The sequence below is a fragment of the Ursus arctos genome, unplaced genomic scaffold (assembly GCF_023065955.2).
Source record: "Ursus arctos isolate Adak ecotype North America unplaced genomic scaffold, UrsArc2.0 scaffold_5, whole genome shotgun sequence".
NCBI lineage: Eukaryota > Metazoa > Chordata > Mammalia > Carnivora > Ursidae > Ursus > Ursus arctos.
This window is the reverse complement of record NW_026623067.1, coordinates 5,871,892-5,893,024: the sequence shown is the minus strand read 5'-3', so window position 1 is coordinate 5,893,024 and position 21,133 is coordinate 5,871,892. Positions and strand designations below refer to the sequence as shown.

Below are 21,133 nucleotides of genomic sequence, written 5' to 3'. Positions count from 1 at the left end.
AGTGACTTCACATGTTGTGATTAACACAGGTTGTTATATTGGTAGTTTTTTGATTCTAGATTCAATTTTGTTGCTGTTAACCAGTCTGTTAACTTTTTCTATCTTTTTTGGTTTTGGGAGTTTTTATCTCTAAGACTTATCCCTTTCTTTTATGTTATCCAATTTCATGGCATATGAAATATGCATTATGAAATTTCATAATACTTTCTAATGGTCTTTTGTTTTCCTGGTGATGATTGTTGTTTCTCTTCTCTCATTCTGATTAGGTTTATCTGAGCTCTCTCTCTCTCTCTTTCTCTGTCTTTATGACCTCTCTCTTTCTTGTTTTAATGAGTGCAAATAAGAGTTATCACTTTTGTTTATCTTTTCATTAAAAAATTTCTTAGTTTCATTTGTCTCCTCTATTATTTTGTTTATTTCATTTTTAGCTTTTATGTCATTTATTTCTGCTCTGATCTTTACTATTTCCTTCCTTCTTTTGCATTTAGGTTTTGTGTCTTGTTCTTTTTCTTGCTTCTTTAGGTGCAAGATCAGAATGTTTATTTGAGATTTTTCTTGCTTCTTGAAGTTGGCCTATATTGCTATAAATTTCTGTTAGAACTTCTTTTTTTTTAAGATTTTATTTATTTATTTGACGGAGATAGAGACAGCCAGCGAGAGAGGGAACACAAGCAGGGGGAGTGGGAGAGGAAGAAGCAGGCTCACAGCGGAGGAGCCCGATATGGGGCTCGATCCCATAACGCCGGGATCACGCCCTGAGCCGAAGGCAGACGCTTAACTGCTGTGCCACCCAGGCGCCCCAGAACTTCTTTTTCTGCATCACAAAGGTTTTTGGCCATTGTGTTTCATTTTTATTTGTTTCCATGTACTTTTTCATTCTTCTTTGATTTCCTGTTTGGCCCATTCTTGTTCAGTAGTGTGTTACTTAACCTCCATGTATTTGTGTTCCTCCCAGATTTACTTCTTGTGGTTGATTTCTAGTTGAATAGTGTTGTACTCAGAAAAGATGCATGATATGACTTTAATCTTTTTGAATTTGTTGTGGCTTGTTTCATGGTCTAATATGTGATCTTTTCTGGAAAATGTTCTGTGTACCCTTGAAGAGAATATATATTCTGCTCTTTTAAGATGGAATGTTCTGAATATGTCCGTTAAATACATCTGACCGAGTGTGTCATTAAAAGCCATTGTTTCCTTGTTGATTTTCTGTTTAGATAATCTCTCCATTGGTATAAATGGGGTGTAAACTGGTATTTTTGTCAATTAGTTTATTTATGTTTGTTATTAAGTGTATTTATATTAGTTATGTATCTGAGTGTTCCTATGTTCAGTGCATAAACATTAACATTGTTATATCTTTTCTTTGGATTGTTCCTTTTATTATTGTATAGTATCCTTCTTTCTCTCATTACCATCTTCATTTTAAATTATATTAAATCTGATATAAGTATTGATACTCTGGCTTTTCTTTGGCACCAATTTCCATGATAGATATTTCTCCATCCCCTCACTTCAATCTGTATGTATATTTAGGTCTGAAATGAGAACCTCTTGTGGGCAGCATGTATATGAGTCTTTTTTTTTTTTAATCCATTCTGTCATTTTGTGTTGTGATTGGAGAACTAAATCCATTTACATTCAAAGTAATTATTGACATATATTTATTTTTTTTCTTATTTTGTGGTTGCTTGTGAGGAATTTCTCTGATTCTTCCTTGTCTTTCTCTCCCTCATGGTTTGCTGATTTTCCTTAGTGATATATTCGGATTTCTTTCTCTTTATTATTTACATATTAATTAATGATTTTTTTAAAAAGATTTTATTTATTTATTCGACAGAGATAGAGACAGCCAGCGAGAGAGGGAACACAAGCAGGGGGAGTGGGAGAGGAAGAAGCAGGCTCACAGCAGAGGAGCCTGATGTGGGGCTCGATCCCATAACGCCGGGATCGCGCCCTGAGCGGAAGGCAGACGCTTAACCACTGTGCCACCCAGGCGCCCCTAATTAATGATTTTTGATATATGGTTACCATATGTTTGTATAGAACCACTTCTGCATATAGCAGTCTATAGTAGGTCGATGACTTATTTATTTTGAACCCATTCTTTACCCCTCCCCTCATTTTAGGTATATGTTGTCATATTCCATATCCTTTAATTTTGTGAGTGCCTTAACTGATTTTTTTTGCAGAAATATTTTCATGGCTTTTGTGCTTCCTTATACATACTTTTACTTTTGTTCTTTCCTTTTCACTCAAAGAGTTCCCTTTGCTATTCCTTGCAGGTTTGACATAGTGGTCTTGAATTTCTTTAGTGTTTTTGTTTTTCTTTTCTTTTGATCTTTTGTCTGGGAGACAATTTCTCTCTCCTTCTACTCCAAATGATAGCCTTTCTGGATAGAGTATTCTCGGCTGCAGATTTTCCCTTTTCAGCACTTTTAACATATCATGCCACTCTCTTCTGGTTTGAAGTTTCTGTTGAAAACTCCCCTGCTAACCTTACAGGGTTTCCCTTGTATGTTACTGTTTTCTTTTGTCTTGCTATTTTTTTTAATCCGTATATGTTGCAAATTTGATTACAATATGTCTTGATATGAATCTGCTTTTGTTGATTTTTATGGGCATTCTCTTTGCCTCCTGCATCTGGGTATCTGTTTCTTTCCCCAGCTTATAGAAGTTCTCAGCTATTATGCCTTCAAATGACTTTTCTGCCCTTTTTCTCTTTCTTCTTCTTCTAGACTTCTATGATATGAATGTTATTACATTTGATAGAGTCACTGAATTCCCTAAGTCTATTCTCATTTTGCATAAGTATTTTCTCACTTTTGTTCACCTTGATTACATTACTCTGTCTTCTAGGTCATTAAGTCATTCATCTCCTCCTCTAGACTGCTGCTTTTCATTCCATCATGCAAGTTTCTCATTGTATTTATTGAACCACTTATCTCTGCTATGTTAATTCCTTATTTCTGTGTTAAGGTTCTCACTCATGTCTTCAACTCTTTTCTCAATCCACTCTTTATCCTTAAGGTCATTGCTTTAAATATTCCATCAGGCATGTTACTTATATTTATTTCACTTAGATCTCTTATCATGATTATGCCCTGTTTTTTTTTGGATAAATTTCTCTGTCTTTTCATTTTGTCTTATTTTCTGTGGCTGTTTCTCTGTGTTAGGAAAGTCAGCTACATCTCCTGTCCTTGAGGTTAATGACCTTATGAAGAAGAGGTTTTGCAGTCTCCTACAGTGAAATGTCTACTCTTCACCAGAATTTGGCACTTCATGGGTGTCTTCTATGTGTGCTGAATGTGCCATACTATTGTCACTAAACTGTGTTTGCTTTCAGTCCTGTCATCTGCAATGAATTTTGTTGCCTGTTGTGGGCATGATTTCATCCCTGTGTTGTTAAATGGATAGTCCATTGCCATTTGTGCTTGAGCTGGATCAGATCACATGTTTTACAGAGCTGCAGTCAGATGGAACTGCAGAGTACTCTTCCTATGCTGTCCCTGATTGGCTCCTGTTGGTGGGTGGAGCCTGCAGTCAGATCAGATGTCTGTCCCTCATCCATTATTCAGGCTATAGTCAAAATGATGTGTATGTTTAGTTCCCATCTCCCTAGGGAAAGAGTCACTTTGGTGTAGTGCTGGCCACTGTCAGGGCTGCTTGCACAATCTCTTGCTTGTGGTGTTTTTCTCTTTTTCAAATCTGAATGAAAACCTTGTCATGTGGACCATTCTTAATTGTAGGTTTTCCCTTTCAGCACTTTGAATATATCACAGCACTCTCTGCTAGCCTGTAATATTTTGGCTGACACTTCAGCTGACATGTTCACAGGTTTTTCCCTTATTGGTAACTTGTTTCTCTCTTGATGTGTTTATGATTCTTTTTCTTTAATTTTTGACATTCTATTTATTTTGTGTACTCATGTGGACCACCTTGCATTTCTCTTGTTTGGAATCTCTGTGCTCCTTGGACTTGGATGTTTATTTCCTTCCCTAGGTTAGAGAAGTTTTCTTTTATTATTTGTTTAAATAAGTTTTCTACATCTGTTTCTCTTCTTCTTCTGGGTTCCCTATAATGTGAAAGTTTGGATTGCTTGATGTTGTCCAACAAATCTCTTAACCTATCTTCATTTTTATTTTATTTAAAAAAAATATTTATTTATTTATTTATTTATTTATTTATTTATTTATTTATTTTGAGAGAGAGCAGAATGAGTGAAAGAAAGAGAGAGCACATATGGGGGGTAGAGGGAGACAGAGAAACAGACATCCTGCTGAGCAGGGCGCCCAATCTGGGGCTCAAGCCCAGGACCCAGGGATCATGACCTGACCCAAAGGCAGATGCTTAACTGACTGAACCACACAGATGCCTCTTATCCTCATTTTTAAAATTATTTTCTTTTTGCTATTCAACTTGTTTGCTTTCCATTAACCTGTCTTCCAGATTCCTGACAGGTTCTTCTGCATCCCTTAATCTACTGTTGATTCTTTCTATTGTGATTTTTATTCCCATTGTTGTATTCTACAACTCTGCTTCCTTTTTTAGATTTTCCATATATTTAATGAAGTTTTCATTGATTTCTTCCACCCTTTTCTCCAGCCTGGTGAGGATCTTTGTGATCATTACTTTAAATTCTTCATTAGTCACATTTTTTTTACCTCTGTTTCATTTACTTCTTTTCCTATTTTTTTCCTTTTTTTTTCTTTTCAATTGGTATATATTATTCTTCTGTGTCCCAGTTTTGTTTTTCTGTATTTGATTGTCTGAGTTAGGAGAACAGCTACATCTTCTAAACCTGAAGGAATGGTTTTGTGTGTGGTGTCCCCTGTGTAGATTCTGTGTACTTGTTGACTTTTGCTGGCTCACTGGAGCTATGGCTGCATATGCTAATTGCTCTTTTGTACTGTGGCTTTTTACAGAAAGAAATACAATTACTATGAATATAAGTTAAAAAAAACATAAGAAGGTAAAAGGAAAAGAGAAAAAGAAAAGACAATTAAATAACACAAAAGTCTGAAAATGAAAATGAACCAGTACAAGGAAAGAACAACAACAACAAGAATAGCAAAATCCTAAAGCTTATTTCCTTTGCTCCACAGGGTTGGTGTGAATTTATAAGCCCTGGGCTCTCTTAGGTTCCTAGCTCAGTGTGGGCCATACCTAGTATGGACTTGGCTTTCAAGGTAGAGAGGGAGAGAGCATTATTTCAGGTTTTTGGCTCATTTAAACCTCAGTTGTTTTCTATGTTCCAGGGTGACCAGGGCTCATGTGAGTTTGTGGACCCTCAGGCTGCTGAGGTCACAAGTTTGTGGTGATGATCGGACTTGCCAGTTATGGCACCAGAACCCTGCTGTCCTTTGGGATTTTAAGGTGTAGTAGGGATGTAAACTGCGTTTTTCTCCAATCCCTCTTACCTGGAGAACATCTCCATAGATCCTCCACCTTTTGGCCAGATTCTACTCTTCTCTCTTTTATATGCTAGTTGCTCTTCTAAACCACCACCATTTTTTTTCTGTGGCCAGAGACAGATGAATCTGTTCCCGGTCTCTACTTCATATACCCTGAAGTGGAGGTTCTCTTTGTTACTGTGTCTCCATGAATCTTGCTTTTCTCTTTGCCATTTTCTGTATCTTTGCTTGTACAGAAGCTATTCAGTCATCCCTCAATTCTACATCAGGAGGAATTCCTCTATAAATACATATAATTTGGTGTGTTCCATGGAGGATATAAGTTCAGCCTCTTTCTATGTTGCCTTCTTGGATCCTCTTTATATATTTTGAATATTAATTCATTATCAAATGTATCACTTGCAAATATATTTTGCCATTTAATGGATTTGTTTGTTTGTTTGTTTTCTTTATTGTTTCCTTCACTCTGTAAAACATTTTTATTCTAATGTGGTTCAAATACTTTATTTTTGGGGTGCCTGGGTGGCACAGTGGTTAAGCATCTGCTTTCGGCCCAGAGTGTGATCCCGGCGTTATGGGATCGAGCCCCACATCAGGCTCCTCCGCTAGGAGCCTGCTTCTTCCTCTCCTGCTCCCCCTGCTTGTGTTCCCTCTCTCACTGGCTGTCTCTATCTCTGTCGAATAAATAAATAAAATCTTTTTTAAAAAATACTTTATTTTTGCTTTAGATTCTGTTGCCTGAAGAGACAGGCCTAGAAAAATATTGCTATGTCTCATGTCAGAAAAATAACTGCTTGTTTTGTTGCTGTTGTTGTTGCTGTTGTTGTTTTTCCTCTTGGTCTTTTATACTCAGGGCTCACATTTAGGTCTTTCATCCCTTTTGAGTTTATTTTCTTTCTGTAAGGTGTTAGAAAGTGGTCCAATTTTCTTTTGCATGTAGCTGCCAGTTTATGCAGCACCAATTATTAAAAAGACTATTTTTCCCATTGTATATTATTGCCTTATTTGTCATAGACTAATTAACCATATAAGCATGGATTTATTCTTGAACTATTGTGATCTATTTTGTGATTGTATCATACTGCTTTGATTACTACAGCTTTGTATCTGTCCTGAAATCTGGGATTGTGAAAACTCCAGCTATGTTCTTTCTCAAGTTCGTTTTGCTTATTCATTGTATTTTCTGGTTCTATACATACATTAGTATTACTTGTTTTAGTTCTGTGAAAAGTGCTGTTGGTATTTTAATAGGGAATGCACCGAATCTGGTGACTGGTTTGTGCAGTATAAATATTTCAACATGATTAATTCTTCCAATCCAACAGCAAGGAGTATTTTTCCTATTGTTTGTGTTGTATTGTATTTCATAAATACATACTTATGTATGTGTATATACACATACATATATATGTGCACACATGCATATTATATTACACAAACATATATAATATATATAATTATATATGATGTGTATATGTATGCATATACATGTCTATATATGCATGCATATATATATGTGTGTATATATCATTGTATAGATAATATATATGTGTATATATATACATATAATATAATATGTATGTATATGTATATGTGTGTGTATATATATATATATATAAAACCTATCTATATACAAAGGGTACGGTTTTGACTTCCTTGATTAAATTTATTCCTAGGTATTTTATTATTTTTGTTATACTTGTAAATGGAATTGTTACTAATATTTACTAATATTTCTTTCTGCTACTTTATTATTAGTATACACAAATGCTATCAATTACTGAGTAGTAGTTTTTTATCCTGCAACTTTACTGAATTAATGTATTTCTTAGAATATTACTTGGTGGTCTTTAAGGTCTTCTATGTATAGTATCATGACATCTGCAAATAGAGAAAGTTTTACGTTTATTATACAAATATGGATTCCTCCTTTACTTTTTATTTTTTAAACTATTCAAAGAGCCAGCTCTTGGTTTCATTGATTATATTTATTGTTTTACTCTCTCAATTATTTCTGATCTAATCTTTATTATATCCTTCCTTCAACTCATCTTAGGCTTTGTTTGTTCTTATAATTTCTTTAGGTGTAAAGTTAGATTTTTTTATTTAAGCTTTTTCTTATTTATTGGTTTAGGCCTGTATCTCTATATATTTCCCTCTAAGAATTGGTTATTTTGGATAGCAAAGATTTTGGAGTGTTGTGTTTTCATTTTTATTTATCTGTTTTTGTTGTTGTTGTTTTTCCTATTTCTTCTTAAATTTCTTTTTTTTTTAATTTTTTTAAATTATATTATGTTAGTCACCATACAGTATGTCCCTGGTTTCTGATGTAAAGTTCAGTGATTCATTAGTTGCGTATAACACCCAGTGCACCATGCAATAAGTGCCCTCCTTATTAACCATCACCAGTCTATCCCATACCATACCCCCATCTTCCTCCCCTCTGAAGCCCTCAGTTTGCTTCCCAGAGTCCATAGTCTCTCGTGCTTCATTCCCCCTTCTGATTACCCCCCTTTCTTTATCCCTTTTTTCCCCTAGTGATCTTCCTAGTTCTTATGTTCCATAGACGAGAGAAATCATAGATGATTGTCTTTCTCTGCTTGACTTATTTCACTTAGCATTACCTCCTCCAGTGCCATCCATGTTGCAGCAAATGTTGAGAAATCGTACATTCTGATAGCTGAGTAATATTCCATTGTATATATGGACCACAACTTCTTCATCCAGTCATCTGTTGAAGGGCATCTTGGTTCCTTTCACTATTTAGCTATTGTGGACAATGCTGCTATGAACTTTGGGGTGATTTATGGCCCTTTTCTTCACTACGTCTGTATCTTTGGGGTAAATACCCCAGAGTGCAATGGCTGGGTCATAGGGTAGCTCATTTTTAACTTTTTAAGGGACCTCCACACTGTTTTCCAGAGTGGCTGCACCAACCTGCATTCCCACCAACAATGTAGGAGGGATCCCCTTTCTCCACATCCTCTCCAGTGATTGTTGTTTCTTGCCTTGTCAATTTTTGCCATTCTAACTGGAGTAAGGTGGTATCTTAGTGTGGTTTTGATTTGAATTTCCCTGATGGCTAATGATTTTGAACATTTTTTCATGTGTTTGTTAGCCATTTGTACGTTTTCTTTGGAAAAGTGTCTGTCCATATCTTCTGCCCATTTTATGATTTGTTTATTTGTTTCTCATGTATTGAGTTTGAGAAGTTCTTTGTAGATCTTGGATACCAGTCTTTTATCTGTAGCATCATTTGCAAATATCTTCTCCCATTCCGTGGGCTGCCTCTTAGTTTTTTGACTGTTTCCTTGACTGTGCAGAAGCTTTTGATCTTGATGAAGTCCCACAAGTTCATTTTATCTTTTGTTTCTCTTGCCTTTGGAGATGTGTCATGGAAAAGGTTGCTGTGGCCGATGTTGTAGAGGTTGCTGCCTATGTTCTCTAGGATTTTGATGGATTCCTGTCTCACATCAAGGTTTTCATCCATATGGATTTTAACTTTGTGTATGGTGTGAGAGCGTGGTCAAGTTTCATTCTTTTGCATGCAGTTGTTCAAATTTCCCAGCACCATTTATTGAAGAGACTTTTTTCCACAGGATGTTTTTTTCCTGCTTTGTCAAAGATTTGTTGCCCAATGAGCCGAGGGTCCATTTCTGGGTTCTCTATTCTGTTCCATTGGTCTATGTGTCTGTTTTTGCGCCAGTACCATGCTGTCTTGGTGATCACAGCTTTGTAGTACAGCTCGAAATCTGGCATTTTAATGCCCCTAGCTTTGTTTTTCCTTTTCAACAGTTCCTTGGAGATTCGGGGCCTTTTCTGGTTCCAAACAAATTTAAGAACTATTTGTTCCAGTTCTTTGAAAAATGTCCTCGGTATTTTGATTGGGATAGCATTGAAAATGTAGATTGCTCTGGGCAGCATGGACATTTTAACTATGTTAATTCTTGCGATCCATGGGCATGAGATATTTTCCCATCTTTTTGTGTCTTCCTCAATGTCTTTCAAGAGTGATTTATAGTTTCTAGAATATAGAACCTTTACATCTCTGGTTAAGTTAATTCCAAGTTAACGTATGGTTTTTGGTGCTATTGTAAATGGGATGGATTCCCTAATTTCTCTTTTCAGTCTCATTATTTGAGTATAGAAATGCAATTGATTTCTGACCATTGATTTTGTATCCCACCACATTACTGAATTGCTCTGTAACTTCTAATAATTTGGGAGTGAATTCATTTTGGTTTTCCATATAGAGTATCATGTGATCTGCGAGGAGAGACATTTTGACCTCTTCTGTGCCTATTTGAATACCTTTTATCCCTTTTTGTTTTCTGATTGCTGTTGCAAGGACTTCTAGTACTGTGTTGAATAATAGTGGCGAGAGTGGGCATTCTTGTCATGTTCCTGAACTTAAGGGAATGGCTTCTAGGTTTTCCCCATTGGGAATTATATTTGCTGTAGGCTTTTCATAGATGGTTTTTATGAGATTGGGGAATGTACCCTCTATCCCTACACTCTGAAGGGTTTTCATCAGGAAAGGATGCTGTATTTTGTCAAATGCTTTTTCTGCATCTATTGAGAGAATCATAAGATTTTTGGCTTTTTCCTTCTGGATAAACTCTAAGGCACTGATCGATTTGTGAATGTTGAACCACCCTTGCATCTCAGGGATGAATCCAACTTGGTCATGATGGATAATCCTTTTAGTGTACTGTTGGATTCTATTATTCAGGATCTTGTTGAGGATTTTGGCATCCATGTTCATTAGGGAAATTGATCTGTAATTCTCCTTTCTGATGGGTTTTTGCCTGGTTTGGGGATCAAGGTAATATTGGCCTCATAGAATGAGTTTGGTTGCGTTCCTTCTGTTTCTATTTTTTGAAATAGCTTTAGGAGAATAGGTATTATTTCTTCTTTGAATGTTTAGTAGAATTCCCCAGGAAAACCGTCCGTGCCTGGAGTTTTGTTTTTTTGGAAGGTTGTTTATCACTGACTCAATCTCTTCATAATTAATTGGCCTGTTTAAAAAATCAATTTTTTCCTTTTTCAGTCTTGGTAGTTTATAGGTTTCCAGGAAGGCCTCCATCTCTTCCAGATTGCTTAATTTATTGGCATAAAGCTGTTGATAAAAGTTTCTAATAATCCTTCCAATTTCTTTGGTTTTGGTTGTGACCTCTCCTTTTTCATTCATAATTTTATTAATTTGGGTCCTTTCTCTATTCTTTTGAATAACTCTTGCCAGTGGTCTGTCAATTTTATTGATTCTCTCAAAGAACCAGCTTCTAGTTCTGTTGATCTGCTCTACTGTACTCCTGATTTCTAATTCATTGATTTCTGCTCTAATCTTGGTCAACTGCTTCCTCGTGCGTGGATTAGGACTGTCCCTCTTTTGCTGTTCCAGCGTCCTGAGGAGAGAATATAAAAACGGCATTTTTAGATTTTTCTATTCTTTTGAGTGAGGCTTGCATGGCTATGTATTTCCCTCTTAGGACTGCCTTTGCAATATCCGATAAGTTTTTGACAGTTGTGTTTTCATTTGCATTGATCTCCATAAATTCTTTAAATTGATTTTTGATTTCCTGGTTTATCAAATCATTCCTGAGCAGGATGGTTTTAGTCTCCAAGTGTTTGAGTTTCTTCCAAATTTTTCCTTGTGTTTGAGTTACAATTTCAAAGTGTCGTTGTCTGAGAGTATGCAGGGAATAATTTCAGTCTTTTGGTATCAGTTGAGACCTGTTTTGTGTCCCAGAACTCTATTCTTGATATTGTTCCATGGGCATTAGAATAGAATGATTATTCTCTGGTTCCGGGGTGTAGTGTTCTATATATATATATATATATATATATATATATATATATATATATATATATATATATATATGAGGTCCAACTTGTCGAGTATGGCATTCAAAGCCCTTGTTTCTTTGTCGGTTTTTTGCTTGGGTGTTCTATTTCTGATAGTGGAGTGTTGAGGGCCCCTCCTATTAACGTATTTTTATCTATATGTCTCTTTATTCTGGTTAAGAGTTGACTTGTGTATCTTGCTGCTCTCCTGTTGGGGGCATATATATTTATAATTGTCATATCCACTTGTTGAATACATCCTGGAAGAATAATATAGTGCCCTTCTGTGTCTCTAACTATAGACTTTAGTTTAAAATCCAATCTGTCTGATATTAGAATTGCTACCCCAGCTTTCTTTTGAGGTCCATTGGCGTGAAAGATGGTATTCCATCCCTTCACTTTCAGTCTGAATGTTTCCTTAGGTTCAAAATGAGTCTCTTGTAGACAGCAAATGGATTGGTCATGTATTTTTATCCAATCTGCAACCCTGTGTTGTTTCATGTGAGCATTTCGGGCATTTACATTGAGACTGAATATTGAGAGATATGATTTTAATGATGCCATGTTGCCACTACAGTTTTTGTTTCTATAGATTGTGACTTTCTGTTCTGTATCACTCTTGGGGCCTTTTTACCTTTATAGAACCCCCCTTAATATCTCCTGTAAGGCTGGTTTTGTGGTTACGAAATTGGTCAATGACTGGCGATTCTGATATGTCTTTATTTCTCCATCAATTCTGAATGACAGCCTTGCTGGACAAAGGATCCTTGGCTGCATGTTTTTCTCTGAAAGAGCTTTAAAAATGCCCCCCAACCCTTTCTCTCATTCCAGGTCTGTGTAGACAGGTCTGACGTAATTCTGATACCTTTGCCTTGGTACTTGAGAAATTTCTTTGCCCTGGCCACTTTCAATACTGTATCCTTGGATCTGATATTTGAAAATTGCCTATGACATGACATGGTGTAGGTTTGTCGTGGTTGAGCTTGGGAGTGGTCCTCTCTGCCTCTTGGACATGGGTGTTTGTTTCCCTTCGTAGATTAGGGAAGTTTTGAGCCACAATTTTTTCAAATATCTCTTCTAGACCTCTGTTTTTCTCCACCCCCTCGGGGATGCTGATGATTCTGTCATCGGATCGTTTCATTGAGTCAGTAATCTCCCGGAACCTACATTCATGAGTGTGGATTTTTTTAAGTCCAGATTCTATTTTAGTTTTCTCCTCTACTAATCCATGGTCCAATTCGCCGATAAGTCTTCTGTCTCATTCACCCTGGCCATCAAGAGCCTCTAGTTATGACTGCATTTGGCTCATAGAATTTTTAATTTCTGCCAAATTCACTCTCATTTCCGCCTTTAGAGATTCCATATTCTCATTAACATTTTTGTTAATACTTTGTTCAAGTCTACACATCATCTTGACCATTGTTACTCTGAATTCCATTTCTCATAATTTGGTTATATCCATATCCATATCCATTAGTTCTGTGGCAGAGGCCACAGACTCATTGTCTTTTCTTTGCTGGGGGGGATTTCTCCTTCTCGTCATTCTGATGAGGAGAGGTTGCGGGGTTGTCCAGAGCCCAAATTATTGACCAGGACCGAAGCCGTGCGCCCTTGTTTTATAGGGATCTAGGGATGTGGGCTTCTTGATTTTTCAGCCTGCCTTCTGGGGGAGGGGACTGCCACGCTGATACTCAGGCAACCCTGTTTGGGTAGAGTCTCCGTGTCCCCTGAGAGGAGGGATGGGGATGGGCATACTGTGAGTCAGTCTTTCCAGGTTTTTGTTCTCTGGCTTCTTTCCCTGGTGAATTGCTGTGCTTCTTCTGAGAGTCAGAGCAGCAGTGGCTGAATCTCTGCCTCTGTCTCAGAACAGAGGGATCGTGGACCATTCTCCACTGATGTTCTGGCCATTTTAACTCTGTTTCTGTTGGTGCTGCTCAACCCTGCAGTGTACCGGGATGTGCGCCCCACACCCTGCATCCCAGCCCTTACTTCCAGGGCTGGTGCATCTCTGTCCTTTGTGTTTCTAACACCGCCAGCTGCTAGCTGCCAGCCGCCCCCGCGCACTCCTGGAGATCCTGGTCTCAGTCTGGTTCCAGTGAGCACACTGGAGCTCCGATTCAGTCTGGTGGTGCGCATTCCCTGGCTCACAGTCTCAGTCTGCTCTCTCGGGTGCCGGTTGGTGGTTCGCGAGTCCGCCACTCCCCTGTGCAGGTGGCTACCGCATCCTGGCGCCGAACGTGGCAGCTCCCTCCTCCTTCCATTTATATTCCGATATCTGTGCGCAGTTTCATGGCTCCCCGCTTTGTACCTCAATACTCAGCACTGGAGATGTTCATCTGTAGAGATCCAGATGTATCTTCCTGCGTCTCATGCTGATTCTGTGGATGTTCAAGCTGGTCTGGTACCTATCCAACTTGACTCAGGGGACTGGCTGAAAAAGGGGTCCCCTACTCCTTTGCCATCTTAACTCCTTGGTCCAGGTGACACTTCCAGTTTAACTGGCTCCAACTCCAGGCATTATGTCATTGCATCCTTTTCTTTCCTTAGCAATGGTCCTTCAGTATTCTTTTCTGCAGGTTTTTAGATGAAGCCACAAAGAAATGTCTACAGCATAAGTTCCAGTTCAGGCAGATACCTGAAAGTTGCACATGCCACTGTGGTGACCACCATCCCCTTCCTGGTGACCACGGCCGCCGCCACCAAGCAACTGACACTGACTAACAAGTAACTAAGTACTCGCCGTCGCCGAGTCTGTCTCATGCTCCCGGCCGCCCGCCACCCCGCCCAGCCCCTCTTCTTAAATTTCTTTGATGACTCATTGATAGCTTAGTATTATATTGTTTAGCATTTACATGATTGTGTTTTTTCCAGGTTTTTTTTTTTTTTTTTTGGTTTGATTTTTAGCTCTATACTGTTGTGTTTGGAGAAGATGCATGGTATGATTTCAATCTTTTTTTATTTATTGAGGTTTGTTTTGTGAACTGATGTGTGATCAGTTCTGGAGAATGTCCCATGGGATGTCAAAAATATATATTCTGATGTTTTGGGTTCCGTTTGTATATACCCCCCCCCCCCAATCTGGTGTAGTGTGTCGTTCAAAGACACTGTGTCCTTATTGGTTTTTTGCCTTGATGATCTATCCATTGATTTATGTTGAAAGTAAAGTTACCTAAATTTTATTTTATTTATTTTTTATAATAATATTTTTTATTATATTATGTTAGTCACCATACAGTTCATCCCTGGTTTTTGGTGTAAATTTCCATGATTCATTAATTGTGTATAACACCCAGTGCACCATGCAATATGTGCCCTCCTTACCAGCCTATCCCATCCCCCCCCCCCCCCGAAGCCTTTGGTTTGTTTCTCAGAGTCCATAGTCTCTAAATTTTAAAATTCATTTGTCTGGGAAACTCTATGTTTCCTTCAAATCTGAATGACAATTTTGCTGTAGTTTTAGAGGTACTTTTCTTCTCCTTTCAACACTTTCAATATATCATGCTACTTCTTCCTGCCCAGCAAAGTTTCTCTAAATAGAGATGGCACATGGTCAGAATAGTCAAAGCTGAGGTGTGTGTAAACCAAGGTGTTCTGGGACTCTCAACACAGAGGATGGCATGGACTGGTGGTTGGATCTGAGACAGGGTATAGGTCAGAGGCCCCACTATGCTCCACACATGGAGTGCTCTAGTAGGACTGCTAAAGTTAAAGTGGGCACAAGCCAGGGTGGTTTCTAATCTCTCGGCACAGAATGTTTCCTAGGAAGATACTTGAAACTAAAGTGTTTGCAAGCCAGGGTGTCAGGGTCTCCACACTGAGGGTGCCCTGGTGGGCTAAAACTGAGTTGGGTGCAAACTGGAGTATCCTGGGATTTTCAGAGTTTTCAGTTCAGGTGATGTGCTGGACAGGGGGCTCAATCAGTGACTGGTACAGACAGGGGTATTCCAGGACACTCTATATGGAAGATACCCTTATGGGGAAGCTGACTTCAAAGTGAATGGTAGCTTGAGGATTTAAATATGCTCTGCAATAGAGGTGTCCTAGCAAGTCCCCTGAAACCAAAGTGACTCTGGTCTGGAGTGCTTAGTGTTGCTTTTCATTTGTGTCATCTTGGCACTAAGACTGGAGCTGTAGTGAGTGATAACCAGGAATTATCACTGTGTGCACCACTTTATGGCAAGCTTGTGGGGTGGCTGGGGCTGGTGAGGTACTAATTTGTAAAGAGGTATTTTATAAAAGAGGTAGTTTATAAAATGTTGGGTTTCTTTTTTTTTTAAGATTTTATTTATTCGACAGAGATAGAGACAGCCAGCGAGAGAGGGAACACAAGCAGGGGGAGTGGGAGAGGAAGAAGCAGGCTCATTGCAGAGGAGCTTGATGTGGGGCTCGATCCCATAATGCCGGGATCACGCCCTGAGTCTAAGGCAGACGCTTAACTGCTGTGCCACCCAGGCGCCCCTAAATGTTGGGTTTCTATACTGGAGAAAAGGATTATCTGGTGAGTGTGTAAAGTATAATTTAAAAGAGAATAAACTGAGAGTAATATTAATGGAAAAAAAGAACAGGTAAAAAAAGAGGCATTGCTGGGAAGATAAGGGAAAAACTGAAACTGAATAAAATCTTTGTTTCAGTTTTTTCCTTATCTTCCCAGCAAACTAATGAATCATCGAACTTTACATCAAAAACCAGGGATGTACTGTATGGTGACTAACATAATATAATAAAAAATATTATTAAAAAAATAAAGTTTTTTGGTTGAAATAATAAAAATAAAAAAGGAGATTTCATCATATAGAACTATGTAAACTTTATTAATATCTGAATGTATAACAGCAGAGAAAAAGCATTGTCATAGTAAAGGTGTAAGGATAGTTTAACCTGCTTCCATTAAGAGTTAAATAAGTAATAGGAAAATTAAAGGTTAGAGAGACAGCATTAAAAATTATAATAATTAAGGAAGTCCAACTAATATATTTCCTGGGGGAGGAAAGAAAAATCAAAATTTTAAATAAAAGACATCAAAATAAAAGGAAGATAATTTATAAAATGAAAGAGTTGAATGTTAAAATGAAAGGATCCATTTTATTCTCAGAGCAGGAAGTTGTAAACAGAAACCATACAGCATGGTGCAATTTTCTGAAATCCATGAGCACGAGAAACATAGAGACTCCCTCAAGATCATTCAGAGAGAGAATAAACGAATATACATAAACATAAAATTACTGTGAGTTTTAGTGCATGGGTCATCAATGTAGGTAAGGAAGTGGGAAGATAGGGAAGACACCCTCAAATCTAAAGTCAAATTTTAAATTTAAATTCTTTACAAAATTAAAATAATAATAGTTATGAGGGTAGAATCCTTGAATATCTGTAAAATAGGTTGCTTTGTTGTTATTTGTTGTTGTTGTTGCTGTTATTTTGGCTGTCCAATATGAGATAATTTTTTTCTGGTTATAGTATTTTAGCTTTAAAATTACTTTCTCGATAATAGAGATAAAAATAATATCATTATCTGAAAAGATCATTTAACTCAAGCATCTGAGATTAGGGTTTATAAAAAAATAAATTAAGGTGCTGTTAAATTAAAGGAGAAATTTAGGCCTCATCATAAAAATATATTCATAAACAAAATACCTCTTTCACCTCTACTACCTGCTTTTTCCAGGTCATCACAAAACCTTACTAGGAATGGTGACATACATTCAAGTTTTCAGTTCTTATTTCCAGTCAGCTTTCTCAACAGTCTACGCTTGTCAGAGGGTGATCAAATTTAAATGTCAGGTGATCATTTCACTCCTCTACTCAAAATCATCTGTGGTTTTCCTCTCATGCAGAGTAAAATTGAACAACTTCACATGAACCACATTGTCCCCTGGTCCTGCTGCCAAAAACTAGTTGTAGCCCATAGCCAGCATTCAATAAATAATGACTAAAACACTGAATGTGAAAATTAATCATAGTCCTGTCCATAAATGTATAGCCAACAAAGAATTAAAAACACAGTCTACTGATTACTCAGTGAGATTTATTATTGGCTGTTAGCAATTAGGCCACCCAATGGATAAAAACATAACATTATATTCCCTTTGGAATAGAGCAGCTTGATAAATTATAACACTTGGACAATGCTCAAGGGTGTAGGAGACCAGTCAGAAAAGTAAAATTGCCAAGATCTTAAGGTCCCCTCTTTCTTCCTACTGTGGTCTCAATAAAGCCAGTTTTGGAAGTTATATGACTTTTCAGAGGATCAACACATGTAATTATGTGTTTTGAAATGCGATACTATAATATCCTTCTGCCCTTGTGATGGCAATACTCACTATAAGCAGCTTAAGATGATGAGAGAGAGGAATTTTCGTGTGTCACATTTAAAGGTATACTACTAAATGATTTTTGGAAGAAAAAATTACTTACACTTAAAATATTTTAGATTTAATAATTCATTTTGGATTTGAGAAAAACAGGAGTTAAAATACTAATATGGACTCTGGGAAACAAACTGAGGGCTTCAGAGGGGAGGGGCATGGGGGAATGGGAGAGGCTGGTGATGGGTATTAAGGAGGGCAAGTATTGCATGGTGCACTGGGTGTTATATGCAAGTAATGAATCATGGAATTTTACATCAAAAACGGGGGATGTACTGTATGGTGACTAACAATATAATAAAAAATATTATTAAAAATAAAAATAAAATACTAATTTTTGCAAATAACGAAAACTAAAATAATGTAAAGGGATAATTTTATTCTTTGCTGCACAAATTGATTTAACAATGCCAGGTTTCTCTGTGCCAGGTTTCTCTGTGGTGAGTTTCTCTGTGGGAGAAATACATATTTTTAAATTTTCTTAAATTTAAGATGTTCCACTTTTTAATAACTTTTAATAATTCTATCATATAATATTTTTCTTAAGAGCATATATGATAATTATGAAGTGTATAGCTGTTAGTGATATATTTTGGCATTTAACACACTAAGTTTAAAGTATTAAATGTTAAATTAAACCACAACAATTAATAAGAGTGATGAATAAAGAAACTCAAGATGAAACTTAAAAAAAATAATAATAACACTAAGTGTTGAAGGTGGAATGTTATATCTCCATCCCCCAAAACATTAATCACATGTGTATGAGTTAGATAGAATCTTCAAGAACTCTTTAAGGCAATATTTCCCATTCATTTTATATCTGTCACATTAGAAGTGACAAGCATATTTAGGTTTTTCTTACTCCATCACTCGAGCTGTTAGTAATATTATAAGTTGAAGAATTCATGGTATTTTAATGGGGATATATATGTTATATAATGTCTCTCTGTTTATATATATATAGAGAGAGAGAGAGAGAGAGAAATCAATTTAATTTAATTATTACAAACATATATTTTAAGTAATTCAGAAGATTTTTACATCTTGGACTGAAATATACTCTAAAATGTTATAAAATATCTGCAATTGTATTTTCTAATATATTAAAATTTTTTATATTACCATTTTTCCAAATCCAACAACCAGTATTTATTCAGGATCTTTTCATTGTCCATCAAAATGGAGAGAGGCTAATCATCTACTTAGGATAATTAGAATAAGAAGGTGTGGGAGAGAATATTGTATAGTACAATCTTAATATTTTATTAAATTTACATGAAATTTGATGAATAAAATCTGTGCAAATAGAAGAAACTGCCATGTCACTGTAAAAGAAATTGACTGCCACACTCATTAGACTAAAAGTATTTGTATTTACTCCAACAGTGTGTTGACCCTTTTTCCTGCCACAGATTTCAATTCCATTAATCTTATGGGAGGGAAAGAGGAAGACAAGGAAAGGGATTGGGTAGGGCTGGGCTTGAAGACTGTAATAGGTTGAAAGTACATGCATTGTAGGATTAGATATATAAATATGATGAAAAAAAGTAAAAAAAAAAGCTTGTGGAGAAAATATTTTGTTTAACTCATAGTATAATGGGAAAAATCAGATGACAGGGGGAATAGTGAATAAATTGGTGACTAGGAAGCCAGTAATCTTGGCTCATATAACGTAGGATTTTTGATAGCCACAGTAATCAGGACATGTATCATATGGAAGTATGCACATAAAACTATATAATTTTGTGACAAATAATTTGAGTATTATGAATGAGAAAGAAGCTAGATTGATTTATATTTAATCTTTAAAATTTTTTAAATATAAGAACATCTCTAAACTGAGTGTTTTGCAGAGAGTAAGGAGGTTAAAGAGTTCATAGATTGCAGAAGGTCTGTAATCATTGTTTTTCCCTAAGAATTTTTTAATACTCAACTTCTTAAAGGTAGGCTGAAACAGGTTTTGTTGTTCATGGATATGATGAAGAGAACTTATGATTGAGAAACAATTTAATAGTTGTTGGTTTGTCACTCTGAAAACTGAGAGATATAGGAAGGATAGATTGTTGTTCAGGTTTTGATAAAGTCAGTTGAAATTTTCAACACTTCAGGGTTTTTCACAGGACATATGTGGACAACATAATAATGGCACATTTCCATGAATTGAAACTAAAGTGGTTCAGTAAAGCAATGTTATTCAAGTAATGATTGGTGATCGATATACTGAGTAGGAACTAGATGAAAGTAATCTCTGTGTTTAATAGTTTGCATGACTGCCATATTTAGAAACCCATTTTATGTTCAGTACTGAAAGAAATTGATAATGATGTTTTATTGCTCTATTTTTATACAGATTATGCCTCCAATACTGACAAATCTCACAGTTGTGACAGAATTTATCCTCATGGGATTTTCTACCGACAAAAATATATACATTTTGCATTTAGCGCTCTTCTTTTTTATTTACTTCTGTGCTCTGATGGGCAACATCCTCATTATTATGATCACAACTTTGGACCAGAATCTCCACACCCCCATGTACTACTTCTTGAATAATTTATCCTTTTGGGATCTCTGCCTAATTTCAATCACCATTCCCAAATCCATTGCCAACTCCTTGTCTCACAGTAACTCCATCTCATTCACTGGCTGTGTTGCGCAGGTCTTTCTGGTGGTTTTTTCAGCAACTACAGAACTACACCTCCTGACGGCAATGTGCTTTGACCGCTATGCTGCCATATGCCATCCCCTGCACTATGAAATCATCATGAACAAAGACATGTGTGTTCAGTTGACAGCTGCATCTTGGCTGGGTGGGGGTCTGATTGCTCTGATGCACACAGTCGGTACCTTCTCCTTATCCTACTGTGGGTCTAACATAGTCCATCAGTTCTTTTGTGACATCCCCCAGTTATTGGCTATTTCTTGCTCAGAAAATTTAATGAGAGAAATTGTACCTATCCTCATTAGTGTGGTGTTGGATATCTGCTGTTTTATTTACATCATTATCTCCTACATTTACATCTTTGCCACTGTCAAGAGGATTCCATCAACAGAAGGTCAGTCAAAAGCCTACTGCACTTGCCTTCCACATTTGGTGGTAGTTGTATTATTTCTCTTCTCTGGCATCTTTACTTACCTGAAGCCAACTTCAGGGATTCCTTCCATTAGTGACCTTTTAATTTCTATATTCTACACAATGGTGCCTCCAACCTTCAATCCCATTATATACAGTCTAAGAAATAATGTCATGAAAACGTCATTGTGGAGTTTGCTAAAAAAAATATTCACCAAAAAGTAAAAGCTATTCCCCATTTTTTTGCATTTTCAATAATAAATACCATCTACACTTTTACACACACTATTTCTTAGTATTTTTGCTTTTAACTTTTTGTAGAACAATTACAGGTTTAAAAAAATTGAGAGGGAATACAGAAATTTTCGATATAACTACTACATCCACAAATCCATAACCTTCCTGAGTAACAACAGAAATCACCAGAATCACATATT

General features: G+C 36.7%; 1 protein-coding gene across 1 annotated transcript; it reads left to right on the top strand.

Annotated features, from left to right (window-relative positions):
• The first annotated feature begins 19,976 nt into the window (after nucleotides 1-19,976).
• On the top strand, nucleotides 19,977-20,921 carry LOC113261860 (olfactory receptor 14A16-like). Its single transcript, XM_048220765.2, has one exon. It carries the CDS (start codon nucleotides 19,977-19,979, stop codon nucleotides 20,919-20,921), a length of 945 nt encoding a protein of 314 aa, XP_048076722.2.
• The last annotated feature ends 212 nt before the right edge of the window (nucleotides 20,922-21,133 follow it).

Excerpts from the sequence above, each read along its gene's own strand:
- LOC113261860 (XM_048220765.2), top strand. The coding sequence starts at position 19,977 with ATGCCTCCAATACTGACAAATCTCACAGTTGTGACAGAATTTATCCTC.